Below are 27,392 nucleotides of genomic sequence, written 5' to 3' on the forward strand. Positions count from 1 at the left end.
TAAATTAATAATTATCTCAATTAATAATTATATTTATAATATTTACAATGCAATCATTATAAATATTATAATTATTAATTCAGACATCAAAATGATATAAAGCAATTTGATATAATTGATTTGTTATAATATTGCTTATGCAGATAACAATAAAGATTAACATTAATTACAAATCAGTCTTATTATTATATATATATTACACTCTGTGTAATATACTTTATAATTTTAACTTTATATTTGTCCATTATTCATATAAAATATAATTAAATGTAACATAATAATATCATATAAAAATAGTATAGAAATTTTATTATGTATACTAGTATTTTTGTGTATGTATACTACAGTATTTTTTTGCACAGAGCAAGTAAAAATAATGAAATACTTTCTGTATAAATTCTCATTTCTGCAGAAGAAATATATATATATATAATGTATTCTTCTGCTTGGAAAATAAATAAATATAAAGCCATTATACATGTCAAAAATAGCTTTATATGACTATTGGAGAAAATGCTAGCAAAAAAATTTAAAAGCGTCTTACAGAAATTAAATATCAAGAATTTTTGGAATGTTGATAATAAAAAATTAATAAGTGAAATTCTAGAAAAAACTGCAGTTTTAATTTCTACATTAAATAACAAACTACACGCATATGATAAAATATCGCAACAAAATATCAAAAAAATATTAACAAAATATTACTTGTATGTAATATCATGCAAAATCAACTCCAGAATCTAACAAGTCTCGCAACATAAAAGATGCTTTTTTTGGAAGAATTCTGAAAATATAAGAAATTTGTTAGCATTACTCATCTGATATTTCATATATATAAATTTTAAAGAATGGTGAAAGTACCTAAGAATATGACCGAAATAAAACAGATATCCTGGTACGCTGAATTCTGCATAATTTCGACGAACGCCATTTAAAATTTGCCTAGCTGCTTCTGCAGCAGACATCGTACCGAAGTAACTCGGTATTCTGGAAATTTTAAAATTTTAAGAAATTTAAAAATTAAGAAAATAAAAAATTAAAATTACATAATATACAATAACAATAAAAATTAAATATACAATTTATAAACGTTTGTTACCTGAAACGTATATCTTTTGCAGCTTCCATTCCAACAATAAATGGATAAACATGAACCAACGAAACAATGATATTACTGTTTGAATGTCTCAATTCCATATGTAAAGACTCAGCTAATCCTTGTACTGCAAATTGAGCAGTGGATAAGGGAACTCTGGTTCCACGACCACTCGATCCATTAGAAAGACCAGCGACAGAAGACAAAAGTATGATGTGACCCTTACCAGCATGTCGCATACATGGTAAAACTGAATCCAATAACTATAAAAATAACATTAATAAATACATCTGCTTCTGCAAAATTTGTATATCAAAATACACATCAAAAAAACATTTACCCAAAAATGACTGATGACTGATAAATCCATAGTATCCCTTACTTCTGATGATGCTTGAACTAATGTGCGTGGGCTGGGCAAACCACAGCAATGAAAGAGCATTGTAATGTCTCCCAATTCATTCTTAATAAGGTTCACAGTTCGAGCAACCTATTTGATATCAGCATACAATAACAAGTGTTAATACAAATAAATTAATATGTTTCAAACTAAAAAGATCAATTATACTTAAAAATAGAAACATACTGCTTCCTTGTCCCTCACATCACACTGATAACTTTTACATATTCCATGTATCTGACGAGCATTTTGTACAGTGGCAACACAAGTTTGAACATTAATATCTATACAGGCGACCACAACACCAAACTGACATAACTGTAGAGCAAGTTCCCTACCTATTCCACGTCCTGCACCTACAATCTAAATTATAACATATGTTAGTAAATATAAATACAAAATGTAAATTTATGGTAGTTAATTATATATTGATAATTATATATCCAATGTTACCACAGCAACTTCAAAATTGAGATTCTTCAAAGATGGTGGTCTAAACATTCTATAGATCGCAATCAGAATCGTGCAACATATTCCAATGACGAGCATCATGATGTCAAATGCTAGAACGCATAGTGAATATATTCTGAGCAACATCTCCGGCCGAATATTTCTCTGAAAAGAATAAAAAACGTTGTATAAAATCATTTTCATTGCACTGATTTTTAACAAAATAAAAAAACGATTTTATAAAACAAGTGCACTCTAATTTCATCTCAATAACACAGATCATTCTACACATATTATCTTGTTAGAATTATTTATTAGATTTAATGATAAATACGAATTTTTCATAAATTGCAACGATAAATTGTATACCTTATATATACATATATCAGGTGGTGCCACGAACTTTACTGATAATACGTATCGCCGAAAGTGCCAGAACGGTATCCAATTTCTCGCATTAGTATTATCTGAGATTTCAATTAAGTCGAAAACATTTTAAGCGAAATATATTTCTGATTGACATCTTCTTCAAAATTTTAAAGTTATTTAGAACTTTCGTTGCAGTCCTCTAAGAAATATTTAATAAAGCATGTTTGATTTTCCTACAATCAAGTAAAATTATATATATTTGATAAGATACACGTGTACGGCTTTTTTTTATTAACCATATCATCATATCAACGCATGATAGCGTTGTATGCATAGATATATAAAAAGTACATAGATAGGTATTACCGACTGAGATGTCGATGACAAGGGGGAATTATGCAATAGAATTCGAGCTCCTTCGGTTTCTTTCGGGTAGATTCGGTTAAAAGAAATAAACTCCGCTTATATATTTTATATATCTATGGTTGAGCAGCATCGATATTTGCGATTGCGATACGATTTGCGTTACATTTGATTGATTCATCCAATATTATCAAGTCTAGTAGGTGAGTCTTTGACATCTTGATAAAGTCGCATTATCTGACATGAATTAAAAGAAAGTATTACATCTATTACGTTTCGCACGCCATAAAAATATTCGAAACAAAAATTGCAATAAAATGCACAATATTTGAGAAAAGGCGGCGACAAGAAACGACAAGTTGAATATGCATGACGAAAAAACATTTTACAATGGATTTAATAACTCATTTTTTTATGCAAAATTGAACATATATGTATATTTTATTTTAATTGTATAAAAGCAACTGTAAAAGAGATATAAGAAATATCTAAAAAGAGTAGAACTATAAATATTAAAAGAATATTTTGATAATAATTTTACTTTTAGTAGAGCAATTTTATTTTTTATCTCTCACTAATGTTATATTTTAAACAAAAAATATTTTGTAAATAATTTTTTTTTTTATTCTGATGAAAAAATTTTGATATCTCGTATGTCTCTTTCTTCCGTTTTTATTCTTTTCCCTCCGCGTTATTTATATGAATCGTCTGCGCTTGCGCGAGTTGCGCCTGCGCGTAGACGCATAGGTTATATCACCTCTAAAGGTGCCTTTACATGGGAGCGTCTGAGCGTCGAGCGTCTGCGCAGAAAACCATTACCAGACCATTGCGCAGGATTCATCTTGACCCCCATGTAAAGGCACCTTAATTCTCTACGAGAGGAAGGCAAATTTTGCGCTTCTGTCAAGTTGTCAAAACTTATAAAAAATGTGGTACGAGATAATTCCATCGATGATTATTATAGGCTTAGTACCGGTTGTGCCTCAACTTGGGGCCCACTATATAAATCTTTTTTTCTTGGGAAATGTGAGTATCCGAGTTTTATATAACCTAACCTTTCAATGTGCAAATTTATTTCATAAAGATTGAGAAAATAATAGATAACTTTTTTGAACGTCAAATACTATGAAAACAAATCTCACGTTAAATGCTTAAGAAACATACCTAACTAACAGTAATGTTTAGCTTGTAGAATTTAAGAAATTTATCGAATAGTGAACTCGATATGTCTTTGTTGAACAGAAAATTATTAATGTATTTATTTTTTGTTTTGGCTTGGAATTGCTTAAAATTTGCTGAGGTTTAATTTCAATTTTATTATTGTTCTGTTTCCTTTATGCAAGTACTTTGCTGTCTTTTACTTTGACATCAAACAAACAAAATTAAACAAACTAAATACATAAAAAATTACATCTCAGAAAATAGTACATAATATCAAATAGATCTGAATAAAATTGTAACAGTAATCCTGGTTTCCTCTTTTCAGGGGATGCGTAGGGATTTGAGAGATATATGGGATCGCCACATGATTACAAGAGATAGTCGCATTGATGGAGCTCCATGGTTGAACAGGGTAATTTGTCAATTATTATATTTATATAAAGTAAACAATTAGTATGTTTATATCATTAACTTGAAAGAATTTATATAAATTTATATTTATATAAAGTAAACAATTGATATGTTTATATCATTAACTTGAAAGAATTTATAAATGTGAGTATATTCATATTTATAATTGCTCTTTCGCAGGGACTAGAGAATATTCCTGATGATTAAGAGTACAAATAATAAATTAATATAATGTCGCAGTAATGGTACAGTAGATCAGATGGTATAAGTATTAGATGGGATATATGTGTTAAGCTATCATTTAATTGTAATTTATACATATAATAATTAAAATGTATATATGATATATGAATATATTATAAAAATATATCTCATTTTTTTATTTTTATTTTCCTGTATGTAAAAACTGAATCATAGTTATAAATTCGGTGCATAATTTACTACATTAACTAGACATTTAGAAGAAATTAAATAAAATTGCTTCAAATCGTTTTTTACTATAGGATACTTTATGTAATATTGAAGTTATTATTTGTGAAATTAGAAGGCAATAATTTATCACATATAATCTAATCTATTATTAAAGTTTTGTGAAAACTAATTGAATTTCATATTTTGTATATTTATATTTAAAATTTAATCTATAATTTTAATATAAATATAAATAATAATTATCTTGAAACTTAAGCAATAATAATCAAAGACAAATTCAAGTAAAATTAAGTAGTCCTTTGATAAAATTTTATCTTGATGAACACACACATACACATACATGAGCATTCATTCAAAATGTGATTTATATTTTAATAATTCAACACAAGTCGTAATAATAAATTCTGGTTGGCAAAATCAAATTAATGAATTAAAATTTCATTCCGTAAGAAGATATAAGAATCAAAATAGATTAATTTTTAATACAGATAATACAAGTCGACAAAGCAATCCTTATTAAGTAAATTATCCCTATTCCAAGAAAATTTTTTTAATTAAGCATTTTGCGAATACATGTTATATGCGTTATTGATAAGATAAGAGCGTAAATATCGTGGTAACTTCGTTCCTCTTAAGTCTTAAGTATGACATTCTCAGAAAATCAATAGTTATACGGTATACTCTCCTGGTAATGTTACTTAGTTACTTAGCCCATATATTAAGTTAACGTACGTGCAGTTCGGGCTTTAGGTAAATAATGGAGCTACACTACATCTATACCATGTTTAGAACGCATGATCTGAAGCAGGGCATTTGACGAATTTCAGCGAGATGTTTGAGGAATGCTAATTAATATTGACTCACGTCACAGTTACACGATTTAATCGTGTAATGCGTTTGTCTTTATTCAAAGTCACGAATACAGTTTGATACATCTGCATTCATTCGTACTTTAACAATGCCACTTGTCCAGCATATTAAAAAACTTCATAAATTATAGTGTATATATTATTATATAATTTTTACACGCGCGATTCGTAATTCAAATAAGATGAAAGTAAAAGATTCCAAAGACCAGCGACTTAAAAATCTTTAAAAATATAAATATATAAGATATTTTTTTCTCTTAATCACGAACATTGAACTTTGAGTATTAAAACTGCAGTTAGCCTGCTGTTAAATTTTCGCGAACGAAAAGTCAAGCGCAAATTCGTCAAAGGAGTGCCATTAAAGGCGTATTTGAGACCTTTCCGTTTTAACTTGGAGAGACTGCAACTTTCTTGCTTCTTTAAAGAGTTACTTTTAAATCCCATTTCCGAGGTCCGTGTAGTTCACCGTGTAGTTTTAAAAAGTATGGTTAAGAAATTTTACTTCTCAAAGCATAGACATCTCGCACGGCAACCTGAGAAGCTGAGAGTAGAAACTTTCCAATCTGTGTGATCCTTAAATCGCATGAGGAAGTTTTACGAGCGTTTTTATTTTTAAGTACGGCATCTAACGACAGCTTCGTATTGCGAGTGCGAAATATGGAAATCAGCTTAACGGAAAAGTCAGACTCGCTTCTCTTTAACAAATGCGGGTGGCAGCGATATGTCCCCCGGTATCCACTATTTGAGCAACAAGTGTGCCGATGGAGGGGAAATACGCTGCTCTTCGCACGATAAACTTTGACATAAGATCCACGCGTTGGATTGACAGGAAGTAATCATTAGTCAGGGGAAAACAACTATGTATAAGACAATAAATGGAAACAATAATGATAGATTTCGAAGCGCGCATAAACGCAAATATGTATACTTTAAATGCTAATAATAAATAAATAATGTCATTAACATCTTATTTTAATATATATGATCTATATATCTTATATGTAATATAAAATAATTTTAACTTTAGCTTTAATATTAAATAAATTATAATTTTAGCTCTACTTTATTAATGATTAAAGTGCTTCTCTCCAAAATTCTTTACTCGATATTTGACAGAGAAAAATGTTACTGTTGGAAAAAGCGCATCATGAAATCTCCATTATATATATCCATTACCTATATACATAAAATTCTAATTATATTCTAATTGTGTTTTAAATCCGATATCGGTGTCGATAAATATTTTTGCGAAACAAATTGCCGCGGAAAGAAGAAATCGATAAAAAACGGAATGAAAAAGGAAATAATATATCGCGCGGGCATTTTTGTGAGCGGTCGATGAACCCGAGGCATCAGTCAAAGACCACGATACTGTCGTCGGTTTTCATCGCCGATGCGGTTGACGAATAATAGACTTTGTGTCGCTGTAAAAGAGCCATCACGCGAAACCGATCGAGAAGAAGGGGAAGAGGAGGGGGAGGAACTGAATGACAAATTAAAATTTAACGTATCGCGAAAGAGTAGCCGATGTGTCGCAGAAAGGAACATTATACCTTGAGGTATACGCGGAATGAAAATTCCCCGCTTGTCAGACTGTCAGAGAAAGAAATATCTAGCAGGGAAGAGGTAGAGTAACTTGCCTGCCGTCAGGGAATTCTTATTTCCCCTCTTCCCTTGCTCCCGCCTCGTAAAGCGTTTTTGCTATCCATTTTCCTCGCACGTTCAATACCTTAGGTAGAGACGCTCCGAAATTCTCATCGCTGCAAAGAAGCCAAGTGACGACGTAGGGAAGACATGCAAGGAAAGAAGTTCCAGATGTGCAAAACGACAGTGTTCTCCCCTGATTTTTCCTCTTCTGAGAAAGAAAATCTTTCTCAGAAAATATATAAAATTGACCCCTAAGTGGGAAAGCGACTATAGAAGAAAAGAGCGTTGGCGGTTGTCACAGTAATTAAAGGCACATGTGTAGAAAACATGTTATTTTCTAAAAACTGAGATAAGTACGTTAATATAAGAGAAACAAAACGCGATAAACATTTTGCTATATGAAGAAAAAACAACAAATAGGAGATAATAAAGAAAATAATAAATAATTAAAAAAAAGATAAAAGAACATAAAAAAATTGCATATCGTTATATATTGAAGTATAGATATTTTTTCTAAGCACTCTTATGCGGATTTCAATTTCGCGCACATGTGAATTTTACATATAGGAATAATTTTAGATAAAAATTAAAATGTACAAAGAAATATTTGTTTTCTGTAATATAATTTAATTAAATTGTACGAGCAATTATAAATTTTGACAAAAAATTCTTTACTTAAACAACCTAGAATTAAAAGAATTGTGAATATATTTCGTAACGTGTCTCTCTGTCTCTTTTGTTTTACAATATTTCTGTGCAATTTTTAATAAACGTAGCTTAATAAACATTTCTGATGTCTTATTAACATAGGGGATTATCGGGGATATTTAGAAAATTCGATCGAAGATTTATCAACGCAAATTGATATAAATTTATAATTTATTAACACTGAACCAATCGAAAAGCAATATATTTTTACAGTGCTTTTGCGTGACTGTGTTCTTACGGTCAATGGAGTAACTTTAATTGAGCATGAAATGAGAGATCGATATTAAACGCGTACACGAAGGTATTGTAAAATGCGCGATACAAGTCCGAGAGGATATCATAGCTATACCGTAAATAATAAATTATATTTTGCAATTACACGAAAAGCATTGCGCCCCCGCATTGACTTCCTCGAACAGACTCCTCGTTATTGGCTCGTAAAAGGCCTCCGAAAAACATTAAAGTCAGCAGGGAACGAGTAAAGCCAATGTGCCCTCCTTCCCTTCTGCTCCTCAAAAGGATGTATTATTCATGTCTCTGCGCGAGACTCTGAGAAAACTCTCTGTTCTCACATTTTGACTCATTATACCTAAGAATTTATATTCTTTTTGAACGTAAAAGTTTCGGGGAGTACAATAATCGAATATTTCTCATGATCGATTGTCTTTAATATAGAAAGTTATATTCGCATTAATATCGAATATTTTGATGGATGTTATTAATTTGTAAACAATTGATATGTTTTCGTTAATAATTCTTTAAAAGCAAAAATATATAATCGAGCCAGTATTATTACTTAGCTACTTAATTACATCGATTTGTCTCAATATTACATACATGTTTTGATGCAGTTCATTCGTAAACAATCAAAGTGTTTTTCCTAACAAAGTGTAAAAATATGTCAATAATGAATTGTTGAAAAATATTATTAATTAAATATTTCACATGTTAAAATGTATGACATTAGAATGCCTTAAATATTTGCGTTAAAGAAAAATTTATTCACCAACTCTATAAAAATAGTAACAGAAAGAGCCTAATTATTACAAGATATACATTATATTTTTGGCTCTCCTTCTTGCTGTACAATATAAATGTCAGAATATAATTTTATATATCTCAGTTGTATGTCATGCTCAATTATTATTAACAACATAAATAAAATATGATGACTTACGACTTATTGTGGCTTTCGCCAACAATACAGCTCGTAGGAAGTAAATCCTGCTTTCGCTTGTACTCTATAAATCATGAAGGAGCGTACCTGAGTAAAATCGACAGAACGTCTCGCGCGATATGCGACATTAATCTTAGATTACAATAAGTGACCTCACCTCACTTTGGAGTTTTTGCGACAAATCTCGCGTAAGGCGCACTTTTTGATGCAGATGTTTCGAAAATCGCGATTCCACCGAATCTGCGGAGTAAAATGCGTTTACATCGTCGTTACCGGGAAATGAAACTTATTGATTCGCGCGTCTAAACCAGTCGAGGTCGACTAATTGTGTGACATTTCTCTCTTTTTCTCTCTCTCGTTTTAAAAAATCTATAAATAGCGTCAATTTTTTATCACCTCTCGATACGAATACACATGCGAATCAAATATAAATCAATGTTTGTTATTTCTCTTTAAATCTTTAAATTCCTGAAATTTATTCTTTCTTCTACATCGACATTTTTGAAAGATTTATATCGAAGAAAAAAGCTCAAATATATTGCATTATTAATAAATATGCTTTTTCCTCATAGTATCAATTGAACATACTTGGCGGTTTTTTCGGTTTCTTGTTATATCGATCGTTTTGTAGAATTAATTACGTGTTACTTCATCTCTATAGAGGATTCATGGTATCTTCATTGTCAATTCCAATTTGAGAAAATCGTGGAAAGCCCGGTAAACTGTACAATATTGCTTAATCTGTTTCCTCGGACTTATAGCCTTTGCACTAACAGTTACTTTCCAACATAAACGATGGCCGCTTCACCTTTTAGCGTCGATGATGTAATTCGCTGCTAGTCATATGAGCGACAAAATTAAATGAAATGATAGCGAGAAAGAATTAATTTGTAATTTTACATCGTAACACATCATAACCACCGTATAACTGGTAATATTAATATTCATATGATCACGGTGACGTCCGTCTTCGCGTTTTATCGTTTGTGAGAACGCTGGGTAGTTGGACATTTGTTTGAAGTTTATGTAAAAGGTAGATAATTCATTTTAACTTTTTTTCACTCACAGATGATCACTTTTTGTTTCTGGCGGCGTCATAAATCACTGAGCGATATAAAACGTTAAAAAGCCGTCTCTTGCATTCTGAGTTCTGCTGAAAATGCAATAATGTCCAGATTATAACAGTGGATAATGAAAAGAACCAGGAGATAAAAAAAAGTGTCTGTATAATATCTCGTAAAATATGTCGTAATATTACATTGATTAATATGTATCTACATACTTATACTTATATGTGTATGTATTTTTATAATTAATTGTAAATAAAATATTTGTTATTCCTTTTTTGATCAAATTTTAATTCTGTTATTGCGGAAAAATAATTACTTTTTCATTTTATGTATATGTATGTATGTTTGTATATATAATATATTCTTTATGATGTGAAATATAATACAAAAATTTACACTATTAAATTCTATGTAGAATATTTGATTACATATTTAATTTATTTGTTTTCTTTGAATATTTCTTTTCCTCATTTTTTAATTTATATGATAAATATTTTTTTGTAACAAATATGTTTTTGTAAATTTATAATTACAGAGATATTCAGGAAAAAATGAAAAAGACAATATAGGCTATTGTACTTTATTGAGTGATAAAACTGAATATATATAGAAAAACAATATCAAGGTTAATAACAGAATAATTGCCTTTAAAATATAGAGATGCCACTAAATAGAAACTATTTTTGTCTAACGACGTAAAACGGGTCGAGTCAGATAATATATGCGGATCTATCTGCCTCGCGCTCGATTTAAGTCGAGCATTTTTTATAAGCATAGCTAATTTTCAATTTGCGGCGTGCGAAAGCGGGAATCTACATTCACGAGATGGTGCGATGCCATCTTTGAAATCCATTTTCACGGATAAATGAAAACTTGCTGAACTTACATCTCTCGTGCCACTTTGCATACATCCGAAAAGTTTCATGGAAATTAAAATTTTCCCGTGCTAGTCGGTTCTACCACGTAATTTCAATTGGCTTGCCAGAAATGCAGTTTTGAGCTGTTGGATTTTAATTAATGCGGCAAATCAAGAAAGAGATCCCTTCAGATAGATATCTCTTCGGATAGATCTTAAATTGTCGTATTGTTAGGTGATGTATTATAAGCGTATTATTATCTGTTATGAATTTCGCAAAAGATTTATGAAAACGTTCCCGAAATTAATTACCCTTTTAAATCGTATACGACAGATATTATTGTTGATAAAAATATAATTCATGTTTTATCATTAATTATGCAATAAATTCACAATGCTCGTAATAATCATAAAGGAACAACATAAAATGCAATTTATTAAAACTTTCTTGAAACTTGCTTAAAATTTATCAAACATGAATTTAACGTTCTTACTTTTAATTTTATCTTCTTGATGTAAAATGTAAATGAATAATTGAATATGTAATGATGCTTCTAATAATTAAATCTTTATATATATGCCTGTACATACATACACATATATATTTAAAATTAAATATTTAAAATATATAATAAATATAGAAAAAATAACTTTTTTAACATACATATGTAAGCTGATATAAGAGTATCATTTCACATTATTTTAATTTTACTAATGTTATTATTTTCGGAATATTCCGTATAAAATAATATTTCGTTTTATAGAAGAAAATTTATTTGTGACTCAATTCATTATAGGTGAATGGCCCGCATTTCATAGCTACGTAATTTTTAAAATATAGCTGATAATTTGTTGTTTCTATTATAAAAATTTAATTTTCTCAAGCTGCTATTAAAAGCTAGTTCTTATTCTTTTTTGGAATATTTCAGTATTATTGTTTTTAACATTTTGGATCAAATAATACAATGATTAAAACATAACATACATTAATAAAGCATAAACAAAAAGAAATATGAAATTCTCAGCTTTAACAATACTTCCGCTACGAATTTTATTTATTGCAAAATCATAACTGATTATCGATAATATTATTAGAACAATATCAGAATCGCAAAATCTGTAAAATGATACTTTTTTCGATGTCCGTAACTTTAAGAAATGCAATTTGTATGCTGGACAAATATCTTAAAAAGTAATGAAAAAAATTATAAGGTTTTCATATTTTTAGTACAAAATTTTAAATTTAATTTAAATTGTTTTGTGTTGTTTGATCTAAGATTAATATTTTAAAAGAAAATAAAAATTAGTTTTAATAGCTACTTAAAATAATAGAAACAAAATTATCAACCATATTTTAAAAATTACAGATAGCCATAGAATGCGAACCATTCACTTTCTTATAATGAATTGATAATCTTAGTCATAAATAGCTTTTTTCTTACGAAGTAAATATAAAATATTTTTTAAATATTATTTTCTATATATTCTGAATAATTTAGTCATACTAATGTGCACATCGTTTAGAATCATTAGAAGAAAAAGATAAGATAAAAGATAAGATAAATATAAGATAAGATAATATTTAATTTAACCAAATTTTTCCAATGTTCGTTCTCCGGTTTTAGAATTCGTATATTTTATGCATTTTGAATAGATTCAATTTCCATATTCCGTAATACATAAAATATGTAAATTTTCGACAAAATTGGGGCGAAGACCGTATATGTCACATTAAATATTTATCCTTTTCTCGGCATTCCCGAGATTATACACAAGTAACCGCTCGCAACACGCTATACGAATGCGAAAATCACTAAACATCTCGACTTCCAATTCTGTTAAAGCACTGAACTGAATTCAGAATTCTAAGTTTGTATTACGCGAATCAAATATGTTATGATGTAGTCACTCGTTAATTATACTATATTAAATTATTTAAAATATATATAATTTTTGTTATTAACAATTGCGTGTGTGTTGTAATATTTATTAGGCAATTGATTTGCCACTTTTAATAATATCACAGATCGTGTGAATAACGCGCTCGTATATAAGGATCGCGAAGAGTTCGAACTAATCTTCACGATAGTCGGGATGATACTGTACGAAAAACTTTTGTAAAATATGACATTGTACAAGTGTGGAAAAAGAAGAAAAAGCGAGATTGGCCACTTGTTACAATCACAGTAGCACGAATACAGCTAATGCATTCAAGAATGCAGCGACATAAAATATCAAATTTGATAATTTCTCCGGAAGTTAAAACAAGATAAGAGTGTATGACTTCCAAAAAAAGGACAAAGAGAATGAAGCGATGAGTTCAACATTCAGTCTCATCAGTTTTAAAATAAGTTATTATATATTTCAAATACGATGAATATATTTTATGTAATGCGAAAGACAATGTGTAGTATTTTTGTCACATTTAAAATACGCTATTCGAAATTTTCAATTTCTCAAATATGACATGTATGTCATATCTGAGAAAAGGCTTTATTGTTTTGCGACAAAAATATGCAAATTAAAATACACAAATATTTGATAAAAAAATTTGACAGAAATATTATTAGCCTTTTCAAGAAATTTTCTATATGTGCATCAGTGTTAATGTCATGTTTAATAAAATTAGCGCTTAATTGATGCACGTCGATGACAGCCGTATTTCATTCATGAACTCGGAATTTCGGATCACAATGTCCTAACGGAATCGGCAGTTATCTCCGCGCTTGTAGTTATTTATGATGTCGAGATGCCGCTTGTAATGCAAATCGTGCTCGAGCATCGTGAATATCGAAAGAATAGAGTCAGTCTATAATTAATTAATGCTGTAATTAATATTGTTATCGTTATTTATAATTCATGCATTATTTATAATTATATTATGATATTTATCACGAGAATCACTTGTGTGTGTCGTCTCATCGGAGTTATCGGATTTATTATCATATTAAGTTATTGAGAATAAATATCGTTTGCAACCGTGTAATATCATAAGTATATAAAAAATACCCGAGCAATAGTAATATTATGCGCAAATATAATATATCGCAATATCGTGTGATAATTCCATCAGGAAAATTTTACGCCATGACTGCAAGTAATTGTTAAATGTATTAATACAATTATCGAAAATAAATATTGCTAACTATATATTGAGATCGATTATTGTATAAATATATCATATCGATAGTACGAATGTACAATTCCGTCAAGTGAACCTTGTGCGACCGTAGCTTCAAATATTGTTAACCGAATAAATATTTTAGTACTTTAGAGTTATTCTTATCGAGTTTTTTTGGAACATAACTTATGCGTCACGAATTTCTCTACCTACATATTAAAATAGACTCCCATATCATAATAAAAAAAATGCTCCGAGAAAAAGAGATAAGAAAAGTAAAAGACAGAGAGAGATAAAATAGTCTCAGCAGGTATTTTTTTTTCCTTCAGCTTTGTACAAATCATAAAAATTTACCATGTCATTAAAAATTCAACATGTATCGTTATAAATAAGCATATTTTTAATAGCATGTGAAAACAAGTTTAATTAAACTTTACTAAAAAAAAAAAGAAACAAAGATATTTGGTGTCGTTATCTCGGATGACATTTGAAGCGTCAGAGTTTGCTTTAATATGTATAGAGTTTATTGATTTATGTATTTCGAGATAAAAAAATCTATTTTTAAAAAAATTGTCGCTCTTGGTTCATTTTTTGAACGCAATGATGATTATACGTATCTAACAATAATGTTATAAATTTTAAATCAGGGAATAATTTATATGCTATAAGTAATAAAGAGATGGAGACTTTGTTCTCTTCTTTAAATATTATTAAAATAGAACACATTATTATTGTATACATTATTTATTACGCTTTATCAATGCCTGAAGAAATAGAGAATTAATTATTGCAATAAGTATTCAAGCAACTAATGACTAATGAATTTTTTATCTCTTTTTTAATATTAAAATGTGCAACGTAATAGGATATTGTAATATTATTTACTATATTCTCTTTTGATTAAAATGAAAGAAAAATGAAAGATATAAATGCTGAAGAATATAATCATTTTATTTAATAAAAATTTATAATTTATAAATATTAACATTATTTTAGAAGTAAAAAATCAATATAATCATTATAATAATCTGTGCGTAAAGTCATTGCGTTCATAAACATAACTATGTGAAAAATAAAAGCTATAGTTTTTTCGAGCATTTAATTTCTCCTTGAAAATACATAAAACGTACATAAGAGATCCGAAAAAATCCATGAGGTAGTTTTACAGAAACATTTATTTACCAAAAATATTCATTGTTTATGTACGTTTATTGAAAGTTTGATCGATAATTAAATTCGATACACATCATTATACATCCAATCGTCATTTTAAAGAAAATGACACGATATATACGAGCATTAAAACTCGGCTTGATCCTTTATACAAGCTTCCCTCGTCAAAAACAATCGTTTTGAGAAACACTGACATTCGTACGATGCCACCATGTCCTGCTGCCCCAACGTACGAAGCGTTTCTCCCCCTCGCGCAGGAATCCCTTACGCAGGAGCCGGCTGGCGGTGGCACTAGGCTCAGGGACGCGTAAACTACGGCGTCCGTGACACGAACGGAGTCGTGAGGGTGAAGCGTATCTGGTCGCGCAGTCGAGCGTGGGACTTGGTCGGAGGAAGTTGTCTCGTGTTCGCGCATGCTCGCTCGCTCGGCCTCGCCGATCGCGTCGTTTTCAAAGTCTTACGGTACCTGCGAAGGCAAGCCTGCCGACAGGCGCGCGCGAAATCGCGTTATTCCGCGTCTAGTGTCTTTGTCTTTGCCGAGAAAATCGGGAGGAAAGCCGAGCGCGAGTCCCCGAAGAGGCCGCGATCTTCGGAGAGAGAGAGAGAGGGAGAGAGAGTTCCGATTCCGCGAGTAACGCTTGCAGTTGCGCGCGAGACGCCGTCGAGGTAACCTCGTGAGATACGACGCTTTTCGAGAGGAAAGTTGACGCGTTTTCGTGGAACTGATTAATCGCGCGATCGGGATTATCTTGGAGAGATAACGAGAGACGCGAATATACGCCTAGTGATTAGTAGAAGCGATATAACCTCTTTCGGGATTGCGGTACGTGTTGCACGTGTGTATCCTTGAATTTTTGTGTGTACGTATATTTTTGTTTTGTGCGACGTTTTGTTTTTTGTTCTCTCTTTGGAGTTTTATTCCGGATGGTGACCGCGAAAGTGTGTCGACGATCGAACGGTAAGTCGAAAAGTTGTTTTTGCACGTTTTTGACGCAATTCTTGGAAACTCGGCGGCTATCGATTTTCGATTACAATTCCACTTGACTAAATATTTTCCGTTTTCTCCTTCTCTTATTTCTATTGTGCGCGGATCGTAAATTATTCCGATAATTCTCGCGCTGGAAATGAAGTCGGGAGCACATTCGAGGTTTATTGGATACGTCACGGAAACAGAGGGAACGTAGAAAAAAAAAATTTCTCACAGCCGTTCTCTTCGACTCGCTCCTCGCGAGGAGATTGATTCGCGATTATCGACTTGGCCCGAGGCCAATTCGCAATTCATATCCGCGCAGGGTTTCTAATCGTAAACTTTCGATTCTCACCGGAGCGAATATCGCGCGGAATCAATCGGCCAACTAAACCGCCTGAATTCGCGTCAGACGCTCTCGATTACGAAATTTCGTCGGGAACTCAATCTTCCGGCCGCCAACTTTTCGCGTCCGTTCGGCAACTACGGGGGCTTCGGGAACCAGGCTTTTTCAACTTCTCTCTTTGGGTTAAACTCCGGTAAACTTAATTTCCCAACTTCCTTCTTTAGAAAAACAAGCTTTTCTAAGGTTCCTCTTTCATCAAACGAGAGCTTGTCGAGAGAGTGCTCGGCGACAGGGAGCGAAAGTTTCGATCTAACGCGCACTTCACTTTGATGAAAGAAAAAAGACCGAAACGGTTACCGATAAGATATATTTCTCTCGTCGACCAAACATTTTTTTCCACTCGAAATTTCTCGTCGGCTCCGCCGGTTGAAAAACACTGGTCGAGACGAAGTAGGGGAAACTCGTCCTTTTTTTTTACTACGCAGCGCGTCTGCCCTTGAACAGGTTGAGGGAAGAGGGGTTATCTCGGCGGAGCTACATAGGACGATTCATACGATACGATACGACGGCTTCGCGGAATCCGCGCGGTCATGTGATGCAATTCCCCGATCCTGCTCGCCGCTCTCGCTAAGGAAGGAAAGGAAAGGTCCGCGATGACGGTGACGGCGCGGCTCTGAGACCGGCCTGCCTTACCTCGCCTCACTTCACCTCGTTCTCGACCCGCCCCGCCTCGCCCCGTCTCGCCCCGTTCTCACCTCGTCTCTCGCCAAGGTAACGCCGTACCTCGCGTCTCTCATCCTTACCGGTGATTCCGGGCGCGTGTGCGCCCGCGATGGTGTGCGTCGTTGACGAACAACTCGGCGGGAGCAGCCTGTAACTTGTGGCAACAGCAGCTGGTGGTATCTGTACGAGGGAAAGGAAAAGGAGAGGAGTAGAATCCAAGAGAGAGAGAGGGAAAGCTTTGTGAGGTCTCCGGGTCTCCGAGGCCAGCCATGCGGCCCTTTGGAATGTCCTCGAAACGGTCCGCCGTCAGTGAAATAGGTAAGCGCACAAAGAACTGTTAAATAAAGGTCATGATCCCGCCTGTCATTTTTCGGAATGAATCCCGCATCGCGTGAATTGCCGGCTACACAAGTTTTCTCTTTATCGTAAACTTCTCGTCATGAGGTAGACCGTTGTATACGTCGAATTACGAGTAAATTTCACGGCAAAGCGGATAACAATTTAAATAATTAAATAATACACGTAATCTTTTGCTATATTATTTTATAATTTCCATCAAAATTATCCGAAAATGCGTTTGCGTTAATAATTAAAGCAAGCGTGTGAATGAAATGCGACGTAAATATTTTCCATAAATTTACAACCGAATAAATGACGGTTAGAAATTAGTAACCGGTATGATCGAAATCATGAATTATGAATATGCAATCGCGGCACACTTGCTTTGCAGACGCATATCATAAATAATAAACAGATAAATATACGTGTATATGTACACACGATTGAAAACAAATTGTATTCCATGTATATCGAGTTGTACAATTTTTTCAAAAATATATGCGAGCAAGTTTTATGAATAAATCTGAACAAGTACGTGTATTATTTAATTTTATTTTATAATTTCAATCAAATATAAAAATTCAAATTCAAAATTTATTATTTATTTATACATAAATTCAACGTTACACGTTTTGTAGAAACAATGTGAAATTCAAATGTTCTCGCATCTTATTTTATGTACATTTGCAAAATTTACATTTAACTAAAAATCCATGAGGTTTGTCCATTGCACGAACACTTAACTCGGAAAAAGAAACGCGTTTTTTCGAAACGAATCGACGGTAAAAAGAAAACGATGCGTCTTCGTAAAGGACAAGTGACGCGCAACGTGTACAACGTGTACAACTCTTGGTGATTAAATGAAAAGCCGGGATCGCTGTCTTCTCTCTTGACAAATCGCATCTTTAGAATGAGATCGGCAGAATTTAAAAAGATACTTGAAAATTACAGAGCGATTCATGATCGAAAAATGCACGAGATAATTAATGATACGAAAAGTAGATATATTTGGAACTTTTTTTTTTTTATTATCGCAGTAAACGTGAGAGATAAAAATTTTTCAAATACTACTATATAGCTAAATTTTGTGCAGTTGAATTTTTCAACAATTTATTTTCTTCGACAGTAAACATAAGAGATAAAAGTTTTTCAAACACTACTAGTATAACTAAATTTTGTGCAGTTGAATTTTTCAACGATTTATTTTCTTCGACAGTAAACATAAGAGATAAAAGTTTTTCAAGTACTATTAATATAGCTAAATTTTGTGCAGTTGAATTTTTCAACGATTTATTTTCTTCGACAGTAAACATAAGAGATAAAAGTTTTTCAAGTACTATTAATATAGCTAAATTTTGTGCAGTTGAATTTTTCAACGATTTATTTTCTTCGATATTTAATAATTAATAAAATCGAACAAATCATCACGATTCAACAACTTGCGCTTAAATTGCACTTTCCGAGGAATGGAGTGCCCGCTAAAAAGAATTTAAATAAACTTTGTTTCGAGACACTTTTCCGCCAATAATTTACATTACGAAAACCCACATTGTTTTTCTTTCTCTTCCTCTCTCCCCGCCGCGGAGAATAAGCGCATTTAATTTCGATCTCGTTTGGTAAACTGGATATTCTGACATGCGCCGAACTCATTCCGGAGGTACGAAATACCTCGAATTGTTTCCACCGACGTAACGAGATTGCGTCAACCATTGCGTATCTCAATCGCGCCAAGTCGATGGAAGTTGCACGTAGATGACGTGCCCGTCGACTTGGAGCGCGAAGTTATGTTGTAATCTTCTTACACCGAAGAAACGTCGGAACTTGGTCTGTGCCGCTGGTCGCGTCAATAAACCATTAACACGAGCGTAAACTAAAAGCCGCGCCTTTATGGAAGCCGCAAAACGGGCGCTGGGAGAGTCGAGTGACTTTTTTTATTTCCGATCTGAATTTTCTCGAAGAAAAAAAAAATGACCGTTGCATAAATGAAACACTTTGATGATTTAGCCGATTGTTATTTCGCGCGACTGATGTTTATTTATAAAGCCATACTTTGCATATGTTAAATGAGCTCACTAAATTTACTGTCCATGAATAAAATCGCAAAATTAGTCTTTTGTCTAATCAAATTTCCCATCTAATCAAATTGTTAATTTGAGATAATTCATTCTCTCTAAATTGGATTGTGCCCGAATTTATAAATAGAAATTTATAGATTTAAATTGGTTTAAATGGATTTAAAGATTATAATATCTAATTTTCATAGTTTATTATATATTTATTATATATTTTCGAATGTGTTCGAAATATCTTCTAGAAAAATAGACTTAAAATTAGAGATTATCTTTTAAATGTCTATATTTGTTTATATAATCCAATGAATCTCCTTCGAAATTGAATTCTTTGAACCTGAATTTAACGACGACATAAAAGTTAACGAGAATACTATTTTGCAAAAAGACTACAAAAGCAGTATCCTCAAGACGATTTAAATTGCTTTTATTATGTTTATTCCTTTTTCACCGTCATCTTAAATGGTTCGATAATTAAATCGTAAATTACTCGATGCTTTTTACAAGTTAATTGAAGCGTCATTTACGATCAAAATTTACCAATGTTCCGTAATGTGTATGCGTTTATTATCTTCGTAAATTTGGTCTTTGAAAGTCATTTCCAGTTTAACAAATAAAAACATTCAAAATATCTTTGTCTTCAAATAACCCGTGATTTTACGCGTAAAGAAATGGAAAAATATTTTTAACAATTATTTTCGAGATTTGTTTCCCTAAATAATATTATTTACACAAAGCGCGCAAATTTCCATCTGAAAGAAATATAAAATATATAGTTGCAAAGTGTAGGATTGCGGTATATTAAAAAGTGAGGAAAATATGCGAAATTTTCAGTTATAGTCTCATAATTTTTACACTGTTTGTGTTGCATGTATTTCCATCTTTAATCAATCTAATTAACACGTATCTATTTCGAGTAGTTGCGAGCGCAATACGAAATGAAATAGAAACCGCACATCGACACGAGTAGCTAATTATCGTGTGGGATCCTTAATGAATCTCGATGAATAGCAGCGTCTGAATATTTCCTCGTTCACATGCTATACAAGAGCCTTCAAGGGAATATTCCTACTATATCTTCTCTTACACATAATTTATTATTTCCAATACAATTCTGTTACAAAGTCACCTCATATGCTATAAATGCGAGTCATTTTAATTCAAAGGAATACGTGTTTATCACTATTTAATTATTTAACCGTTTATGTAATACTGTCATTTTTGAAAAATAATTAATTAATTCATTTATTAATCATGATGCACGTGCGCAGATCGTTTATTAAAGTATTAATATATTATCATAAGTTATTTCGATCGTTTCACAGAAAATTCGAGTGTGTTATTCCGCGATAATTTCTTTTGTTGTTTATTTTTTACGAAAAGCGTGCGCTCTCATAATTAAAAAAAAGAGAGAATACCTAATTTTTTAAAACGCGATTCTTGCATAAAATTTTTTCACGTCGTCGAGAAAGCCGGGATCATTGCGCCGCACGGCTAGGAAATGATTTCCACATTCGTGTTGGTGTAATTGGTAGATAAATGCAGGTAATGCATGATAATTAAACCGCGCTTCGTTGCGTCACGATTAAACGCGGACGATCCTTGCGCGTTACCTAGTTTCTCTGTGAAGAGGCGGCAATAAAAACGCGACAAGAATTAATCGATACGCTTCATATTGTTGGTTTTGACGAGTTTAATGGTTCTCTCTACCTCTTTTCTGCCCTCTGTTTAGCATCGCATGTTGTTATTGCGATTTAGTCCCGCCGAGGAAAAAAAACGTGATAATTTCCGATTCACGATAATTCCGCACGCTAATTCCGTAAGTACGAGATTTTCTTTATCGAGATTTCTATTTGCAAATTTTAACTCGAGATATATCGCATAGAAATATTTGATGCGCAATCTATTAACTATGTATTCAACGTATTATTGAATATGGTAATTCAATACTGATAGTGGATAATAATGCTGAATGAAATGGCTTGTTACTAAGAACGTATATTTTACATAATAAATATGGAAATATGGGGAAAAATTATGATGAAATTAGCATTCTATCTTATACATTTTTTTCTTTTTACTAAACCATTAAACTGAATGTTCTTATTCAGATAGTTAAGTTAAGTATAAATTGCTAGAAATATATATTCCTATTATATTTTAACGATATATTTTTTTAATAAATAGAATATAAGTCGTGTAAAAACGAAAAACAGCCGAATATAGGTTAATAAATGTTGAATGAAACAAAAAAATAAATAAAAATCAAATCTTTAAAATCTTTAATTCTAACTATAATATTACATTCTACTAATAACACTGGAGATTAAAAAGCTTGAGGATAATTGAACTAATGATACACTGAAAAGATGAGATTTGATCTTCGTTAATTTCACGTTATTACGGGATGTTCGTTAATTTCACGTTATTAAGGGATGTATGCTTCTACACTGTCACGTAAATATCTGAAAAATATTGAGTTAATAATCTCTACACTTGATATATGAAGGAAATTTCATATACGGTTAATAATATTTCATAATTTTATGAAAGAAATAAGTATTCCCAAAATTTTTTTTTCCTGTATAAATATCTAGATGCGCGATATTTATTTTTCGGAAAAACATTTTAACATCTTTTGGAAAAGTAAAAGCGCAAAAAATAACATTCAAAAACTTCAATCTTAAAATCAATGTTTCAGCTTAACAGGGATAATCGTATTTCTTTTTAAAGAGAATTCTCGTTTGCGGTAAACAATTGTTGTCCCAAATAATTTTGTGCACTGCCATTAATTTCCGAGAGAATTGTGTATTCGTATTGAAAAAAAAAAAAAAAAAGATTTATACATCACGACTAGTAGTCCTTTTCCATAAATTCATGTGTCGTCCTTTCAGCAAAACAATGCGTATCCATGCGTAGGTAGCCATATCGAAACGCAACAGCGACGCATATCGAACCCGATAAAAGGGCCGCGTAACCCTGTATTACTCGAAATTCGCTGTCTACGTCACACAAAGGCAACGTAATGCCGGCGATCGAAATCGCGTCACGCGGTTCTCGCATCATCTCGCTTGCCGCTCTCGTTTCGGCGTCCATCCATCGCTTGCCTTTCCGTTCACGAGTTTGAGAGGGCGGTCGGAAATAATTGCTTTCGCCGCATTGTGTGCAACGCGATCGTTCCTTCTCGCATCGATGAGGAGAGGGATTTTTCTTTGAGTACGACGTGGCAGGGCTCTGCGGGTTACATTGCGGAGAACGTCGGTCGCGTATACGAAGCTGTCTTGATGCACCCTGTACGTTGCACCCGTAGGTCCCACCGGAGATGCAACCAACGTTTTCTCATTTCGCGCCGAGGCTGTTACACGCCGCGAAAATATCTCCCGCGTTTTTTTTCTCTCTCTTTCTCTCTCTCTCTCTTTGTAAAAATTTCCTTCAACGTTTAATTATTCCATGGACCCCCTAAAACATACCTGGAACCCCGACACATATATTATCACTTTTTCGCGTAAAAAGGAAAAATGACTCGCGGAAGAAACACGAGCCACGTACAGATTCATGAAATTCAAAAACAGAATTTGTGCATTTTTTCATGATACAATATAGATGATAAATTAAAGCATAATGTATGCGAATCTAGTTATTTCTTATAACAGGCGAAACATTAATAATTCATACTTTGCTCGAGGCAAAAAATAAATTGTCGTGCGTGCATAACGCTGTACTATAATATTGATGAAAAATTATCGATAAGAGTAGCAAGAACGTATAACAAAAAGTTAAAAATACATCAAAGTATCGTAATATCCAAGTATCCAGACGAGAGTGCGGCGGTATATTTCGCACTACTCGTTTTAACGTTTTTTAGTCGCTTATAATTCGGATATTGAATATCCGTTTCGGATATAGATGTACGAAGACTTTTTTTTTTCGACGAATATAAATACGTTCCGAGGGAAACGCGCTCAGATTTTAAGACCCGTACGTGCGTACGATAGATGTGGATCGCCGAGGAAGTTGGCCGCGGAATTTCCGCTAGTTTAATTTAACTTTTCTTCGATGGGTTAAGCGCGCGCTAACGAACAAATTAAGCCTCAATTTGCATGCGGGTTCGCGATCCGCGACGACGACGTGCTCTCGGCTGCTCCATTTTTTTCGCCTTTCTTTTTTCTCCCTTTTCCTTCCGCAAAGCGTAATTGCCAATCACGATTATCGGGCCCTTTGCAACGCGCCGGAATAGCCGTAATCGGCGCGGACACGTTATTTAACGCCGTTTTCGCGCTCTATCGGGCCATCGCGAATGCAGACAGGCATGTCGCCCGTATTGCGATTCTATCGGTCTCTTTATTATTTTCTTTTATCGAGCCGCGAGTTCTTCGATCGTCGGTAAAATCGATAAAGCGATCCTGGGAAGCGAATGGAAGAATCTCGGCCCGAGATTCCTTTTTTTCGATAAATGAGTTAGCCGCATCGAGTGACGGAACTCTATCGATCGACGCGAGATTCATTGTTGGTATCCAGGTAACACGTATGGCGAACAAGAGAGACGATTTATATTTAGTTTTCACCGCGAAAATTGATCTCGTTCCGGTCATCGTGCTGTGGTTTTCACAATCATATAGCGGTACGCTTTTTCAATAAGGAGCACATACGCGCATCCCTTCATTTTCATGATGAACGTATTCAACGACACATGCTGAATCGCCTCTAATACGGAATTTGACTCTGATTACTATAATACGACATCATTTCTTTCATTGCGAGACTTTCTTCGGCAAAGATTTATTAGAGTTTTATTAAATATATTCTGCACTTATGCTAAATTTCATCTCTTTACATCCCTTTCAAAATACATATATTTGAATACATAATATTTGAAGAGAGAAAAGGTACAATATACGTACATTTCATTATATAAATAATTTAATATTCACGTCGAGAATTAATTAAAACTAGGCAAAATTAAAATGTTAATACGTGGATAGTACTTCTGCTTTTCTTGAAAATTAAAATTGTCCATTCGTGCAAAATATCAAGTGTCGATGAAACACTAAAAGTTCTTCTGTATTTTCATACGTGCAACAGAGCATCGCAATATTCGCGAATATTGTTGGTGGCGCTGAATACGACGAATTTTTTTCATTCTTCGATTTATTTCTTTATTATTATTATCTTCCTTATCATCCTGCGCAAATGTTCAAATTATACGTCGGAAAGCGTGCACAATAGGGGCTAAAAATATTTAAACCGCTATCTATGTTGATTGCTATTAATGTGAAAACATTGAATCGCGGCAAATGAGCGCGGTTCGCCATAATTTTCACCTAATGGGCAATTATTATTACTACTCGGGGCGCGCATTTTTTTACGCCCTCCACCTTTCGCAAAAACAAAAAAAAAAGATTATCAAGGGGTAGTTTTGATGTTCAAGCGTTCTGTGAATTTAATCTTGCATTATATTATCCCGATGAAGAATTTAATTAATTCGTTTGCAATCAACGGATAACAATCTGTTACACTTGGCACTCGCGATAAAATGCATTTTTCTCATTTTACGCTCTTTCTCCCGCGTTCCGCAGTGTTTTCAAACGAGCAAAAATTACTCGCGATACGAGCATCTCTCTCCTTCTCCCTCAAGGAGTCCTTCGAGGTACGCGAGTTTAATTTCGTCGTGAATTAACATCACATTTCGCGACTGATACTTGTAAAAATTTCAAGATTTACAAAGAAGCTATAAAGGATATTGTCTCTCAGAGATGTCATTTTTTTGCGCGGATATTTCTCTTCTTTTGCGCGGAAAGGACATTTTTTTGCGAAACTATTTCAGGATGGGAGTTGAGCGGAAGAATATTAAAAAACTTTTTACCGAAGGCATGTCGTCTACATAAGAAACGTCCCCGGACGATAAGGATTGGAGGGGATGAGAAAGATCGAACTTCCGCCCATTCTGACATGTGGCCTTTGGCACTCGTTGTAAACATCAAAGGTGCTACTCAACGATATCAATAATATCGGCGCATAACGCGTGTAATGTTGATCATCAATGTACTCAAGTACTCGAGTTTACGTATCTCATCGTGCAGCGCATCTCTAGCTCTTTACACGGCTAAAACGTGATCGCCGGGAAGAATCGATAACGCTAACGGCTCCGCGCTTCGCGAGATAAAGGTAACTTGAGAAACGTTGATTGCTATATCCGCGGAAAAGAGCTGCCAGGCAAGGTCTAGCAAGCGCGTATATCATGAAAATATCGCACGAGGGTTCGATAAGCGAGAACGAGCCATACTAGCTCCTCGTGAAAGCAACAATCGGATGCTGCGTATATGGACCGGTATAGTATGTACTTCTTCAATAACGAGCCGTTCCCCGAGTTATAGTTTCAACAATCAGTCACATGAGAGCTTTTATCTCTTCCGCCTCTGTCGTCTTTTAAAACGAAACTGAGTAATTTACAAATAACTTCGGCAACGAAGCAAAATATAGTCTCCTGTCATCTATTTTTCTGAGTATTTTCGAAGCATGTATGGGAGAGCCTACACGTAGCCGTTAAAAAAAAAATATATATATATATATATATATATATATATATATATATGTACTTTGGACTCAATAGTCTTACGTGATTGATTAGCGTCCCGTTATTCATCTCTGTCAAATTTAAAATAATAAAAAGTTGATTGAGGCAAGAAACGAAATTTCTGTGCGATAATAAATTGATGCGCATCAATATGTATAGTACAAGTTTCGATCGCGGCGATTACTTTAAAGATATTTCAATTAAAATTAGAATATATATATATATATATATATATATATATATATATATATATAAAATTAAAAATGGCCTTGAAGCTGTATATATTTGAATATTGTCGTTTAGAAAAGGAGAGACGAAACTGATTGTGAATTATATATGTAGCTAAGCTTTCAATAACCTCTTTTTTGTTGATAAACTCATGTTATAAACTCATATTTCCGCCCGTTTGTTTGATTGACAATTTCTTATCAATATCACATTTCCATCGCAAAGTCATTCTATTGTATAAACAAATTCTTCACATCGTAGAAAAGATGTATACAAGAGACTTCAACATTTTAAACACGAAACATCAGCCAAAGAACTCTTTTCTTTACCTTTGTATCATTTCTACTTTTATTTTAAATTTTACAAAATTAATTTAGTTAAAGTTTAAAATTAAAAAAATCTTATGAATACTATAGTAATGCAACGCGGGGATAAGTTAAAATGCAGTTTGCAGTTTATTGAATCGTGTATGTACGCGAAAAAAAATTAAAAAGATTTTATTATTGTTTTTTAAATATAACGGAAAAATATGCATTTTGCGCCAAAGCCTTTTGAATATAATTGAAATATTTTTTTACACGATTGAATTAACTTTACAAATTACTTTTACAATCATTTAAAAAATGGCAATGCAATTTCATACTTCAAAATGCATTTATTTCTATTAAAGCGCAGAGCTCGCACAACTAGGATTATTTTTAGCAGTAATGCACAATACAATTTGATATTTATTTTTAATCTCTCTCTTGTTAAAGATAAATTTTTGGACGAAATACGTATATACGGATGCATACGAAATACAGGTATCTACTTCAAGAATGAGAGAGGAAAAAAATTACAGAA

General features: G+C 32.8%; 3 protein-coding genes across 7 annotated transcripts in view; 2 read left to right on the forward strand and 1 right to left on the reverse strand.

The window, feature by feature from the left end:
• Positions 1-387: 387 nt before the first annotated feature.
• On the reverse strand, positions 388-2,653 carry LOC145961304 (17-beta-hydroxysteroid dehydrogenase 13). Of its 2 annotated transcripts, XM_083081355.1 has the most exons (8): positions 2,316-2,653; positions 1,950-2,111; positions 1,683-1,859; positions 1,437-1,586; positions 1,100-1,359; positions 862-987; positions 706-784; positions 388-406 (listed from the first exon to the last, which is right to left on the reverse strand). In XM_083081355.1, exons 2-7 carry the CDS (start codon positions 2,091-2,093, stop codon positions 718-720), a joined length of 924 nt encoding a protein of 307 aa, XP_082937481.1. In that variant the 5' UTR covers positions 2,094-2,111; positions 2,316-2,653; the 3' UTR covers positions 388-406; positions 706-717. The 2 variants fall into 2 exon arrangements, with proteins under 2 accessions (XP_082937481.1, XP_082937480.1); XM_083081354.1 differs by lacking the exon at positions 388-406 and having other exon boundaries at positions 602-784.
• An 869-nt stretch (positions 2,654-3,522) lies between these two features.
• Positions 3,523-4,619, forward strand: LOC145961600 (NADH dehydrogenase [ubiquinone] 1 alpha subcomplex subunit 1-like). Its single transcript, XM_083081986.1, has 3 exons — positions 3,523-3,704; positions 4,165-4,251; positions 4,431-4,619. Exons 1-3 carry the CDS (start codon positions 3,606-3,608, stop codon positions 4,455-4,457), a joined length of 213 nt encoding a protein of 70 aa, XP_082938112.1. The 5' UTR covers positions 3,523-3,605; the 3' UTR covers positions 4,458-4,619.
• An 11,038-nt stretch (positions 4,620-15,657) lies between these two features.
• The window catches only part of Lapsyn (Leucine-rich repeat activity-regulated protein at synapses), a 77,824-nt gene continuing 66,089 nt past the window's right edge, over positions 15,658-27,392 (forward strand). The window contains exons 1-2 of one of the 4 annotated variants that reach the window (XM_083081164.1): positions 15,658-16,261; positions 17,102-17,657. In XM_083081164.1, the coding sequence (XP_082937290.1) occupies positions 17,609-17,657 (49 nt within the window). In that variant the 5' untranslated portion in view covers positions 15,658-16,261; positions 17,102-17,608. The remainder of the gene's footprint in view (positions 16,262-17,101; positions 17,658-27,392) is intronic. The other 3 variants (XM_083081163.1, XM_083081165.1, XM_083081166.1) reach the window with 3 other exon arrangements.

This window comes from Camponotus vicinus, unplaced genomic scaffold (genome assembly GCF_025532165.1).
Source record: "Camponotus vicinus isolate PSW18456_S1 unplaced genomic scaffold, iyCamVici1.0 SCAF_11, whole genome shotgun sequence".
Taxonomy (NCBI): Eukaryota; Metazoa; Arthropoda; class Insecta; order Hymenoptera; family Formicidae; genus Camponotus; species Camponotus vicinus.

What these genes read in the sequence shown, in the direction of transcription:
- LOC145961600 (XM_083081986.1), top strand. Translation starts at nt 3,606, where the DNA reads ATGTGGTACGAGATAATTCCATCGATGATTATTATAGGCTTAGTACCG. An exon ending in ATCTTTTTTTCTTGGGAAAT is followed by an intron (nt 3,705 to 4,164) that starts GTGAGTATCCGA and finishes TCCTCTTTTCAG; the next exon opens with GGGATGCGTAGGGATTTGAG. An exon ending in GAGCTCCATGGTTGAACAGG is followed by an intron (nt 4,252 to 4,430) that starts GTAATTTGTCAA and finishes GCTCTTTCGCAG; the next exon opens with GGACTAGAGAATATTCCTGA.
- LOC145961304 (XM_083081355.1), bottom strand. Translation starts at nt 2,093, where the DNA reads ATGTTGCTCAGAATATATTCACTATGCGTTCTAGCATTTGACATCATG. An exon ending in ATGTGAGGGACAAGGAAGCA is followed by an intron (nt 1,587 to 1,682) that starts GTATGTTTCTAT and finishes GATATCAAATAG; the next exon opens with GTTGCTCGAACTGTGAACCT. An exon ending in GCAAAAGATATACGTTTCAG is followed by an intron (nt 988 to 1,099) that starts GTAACAAACGTT and finishes TAAAATTTCCAG; the next exon opens with AATACCGAGTTACTTCGGTA.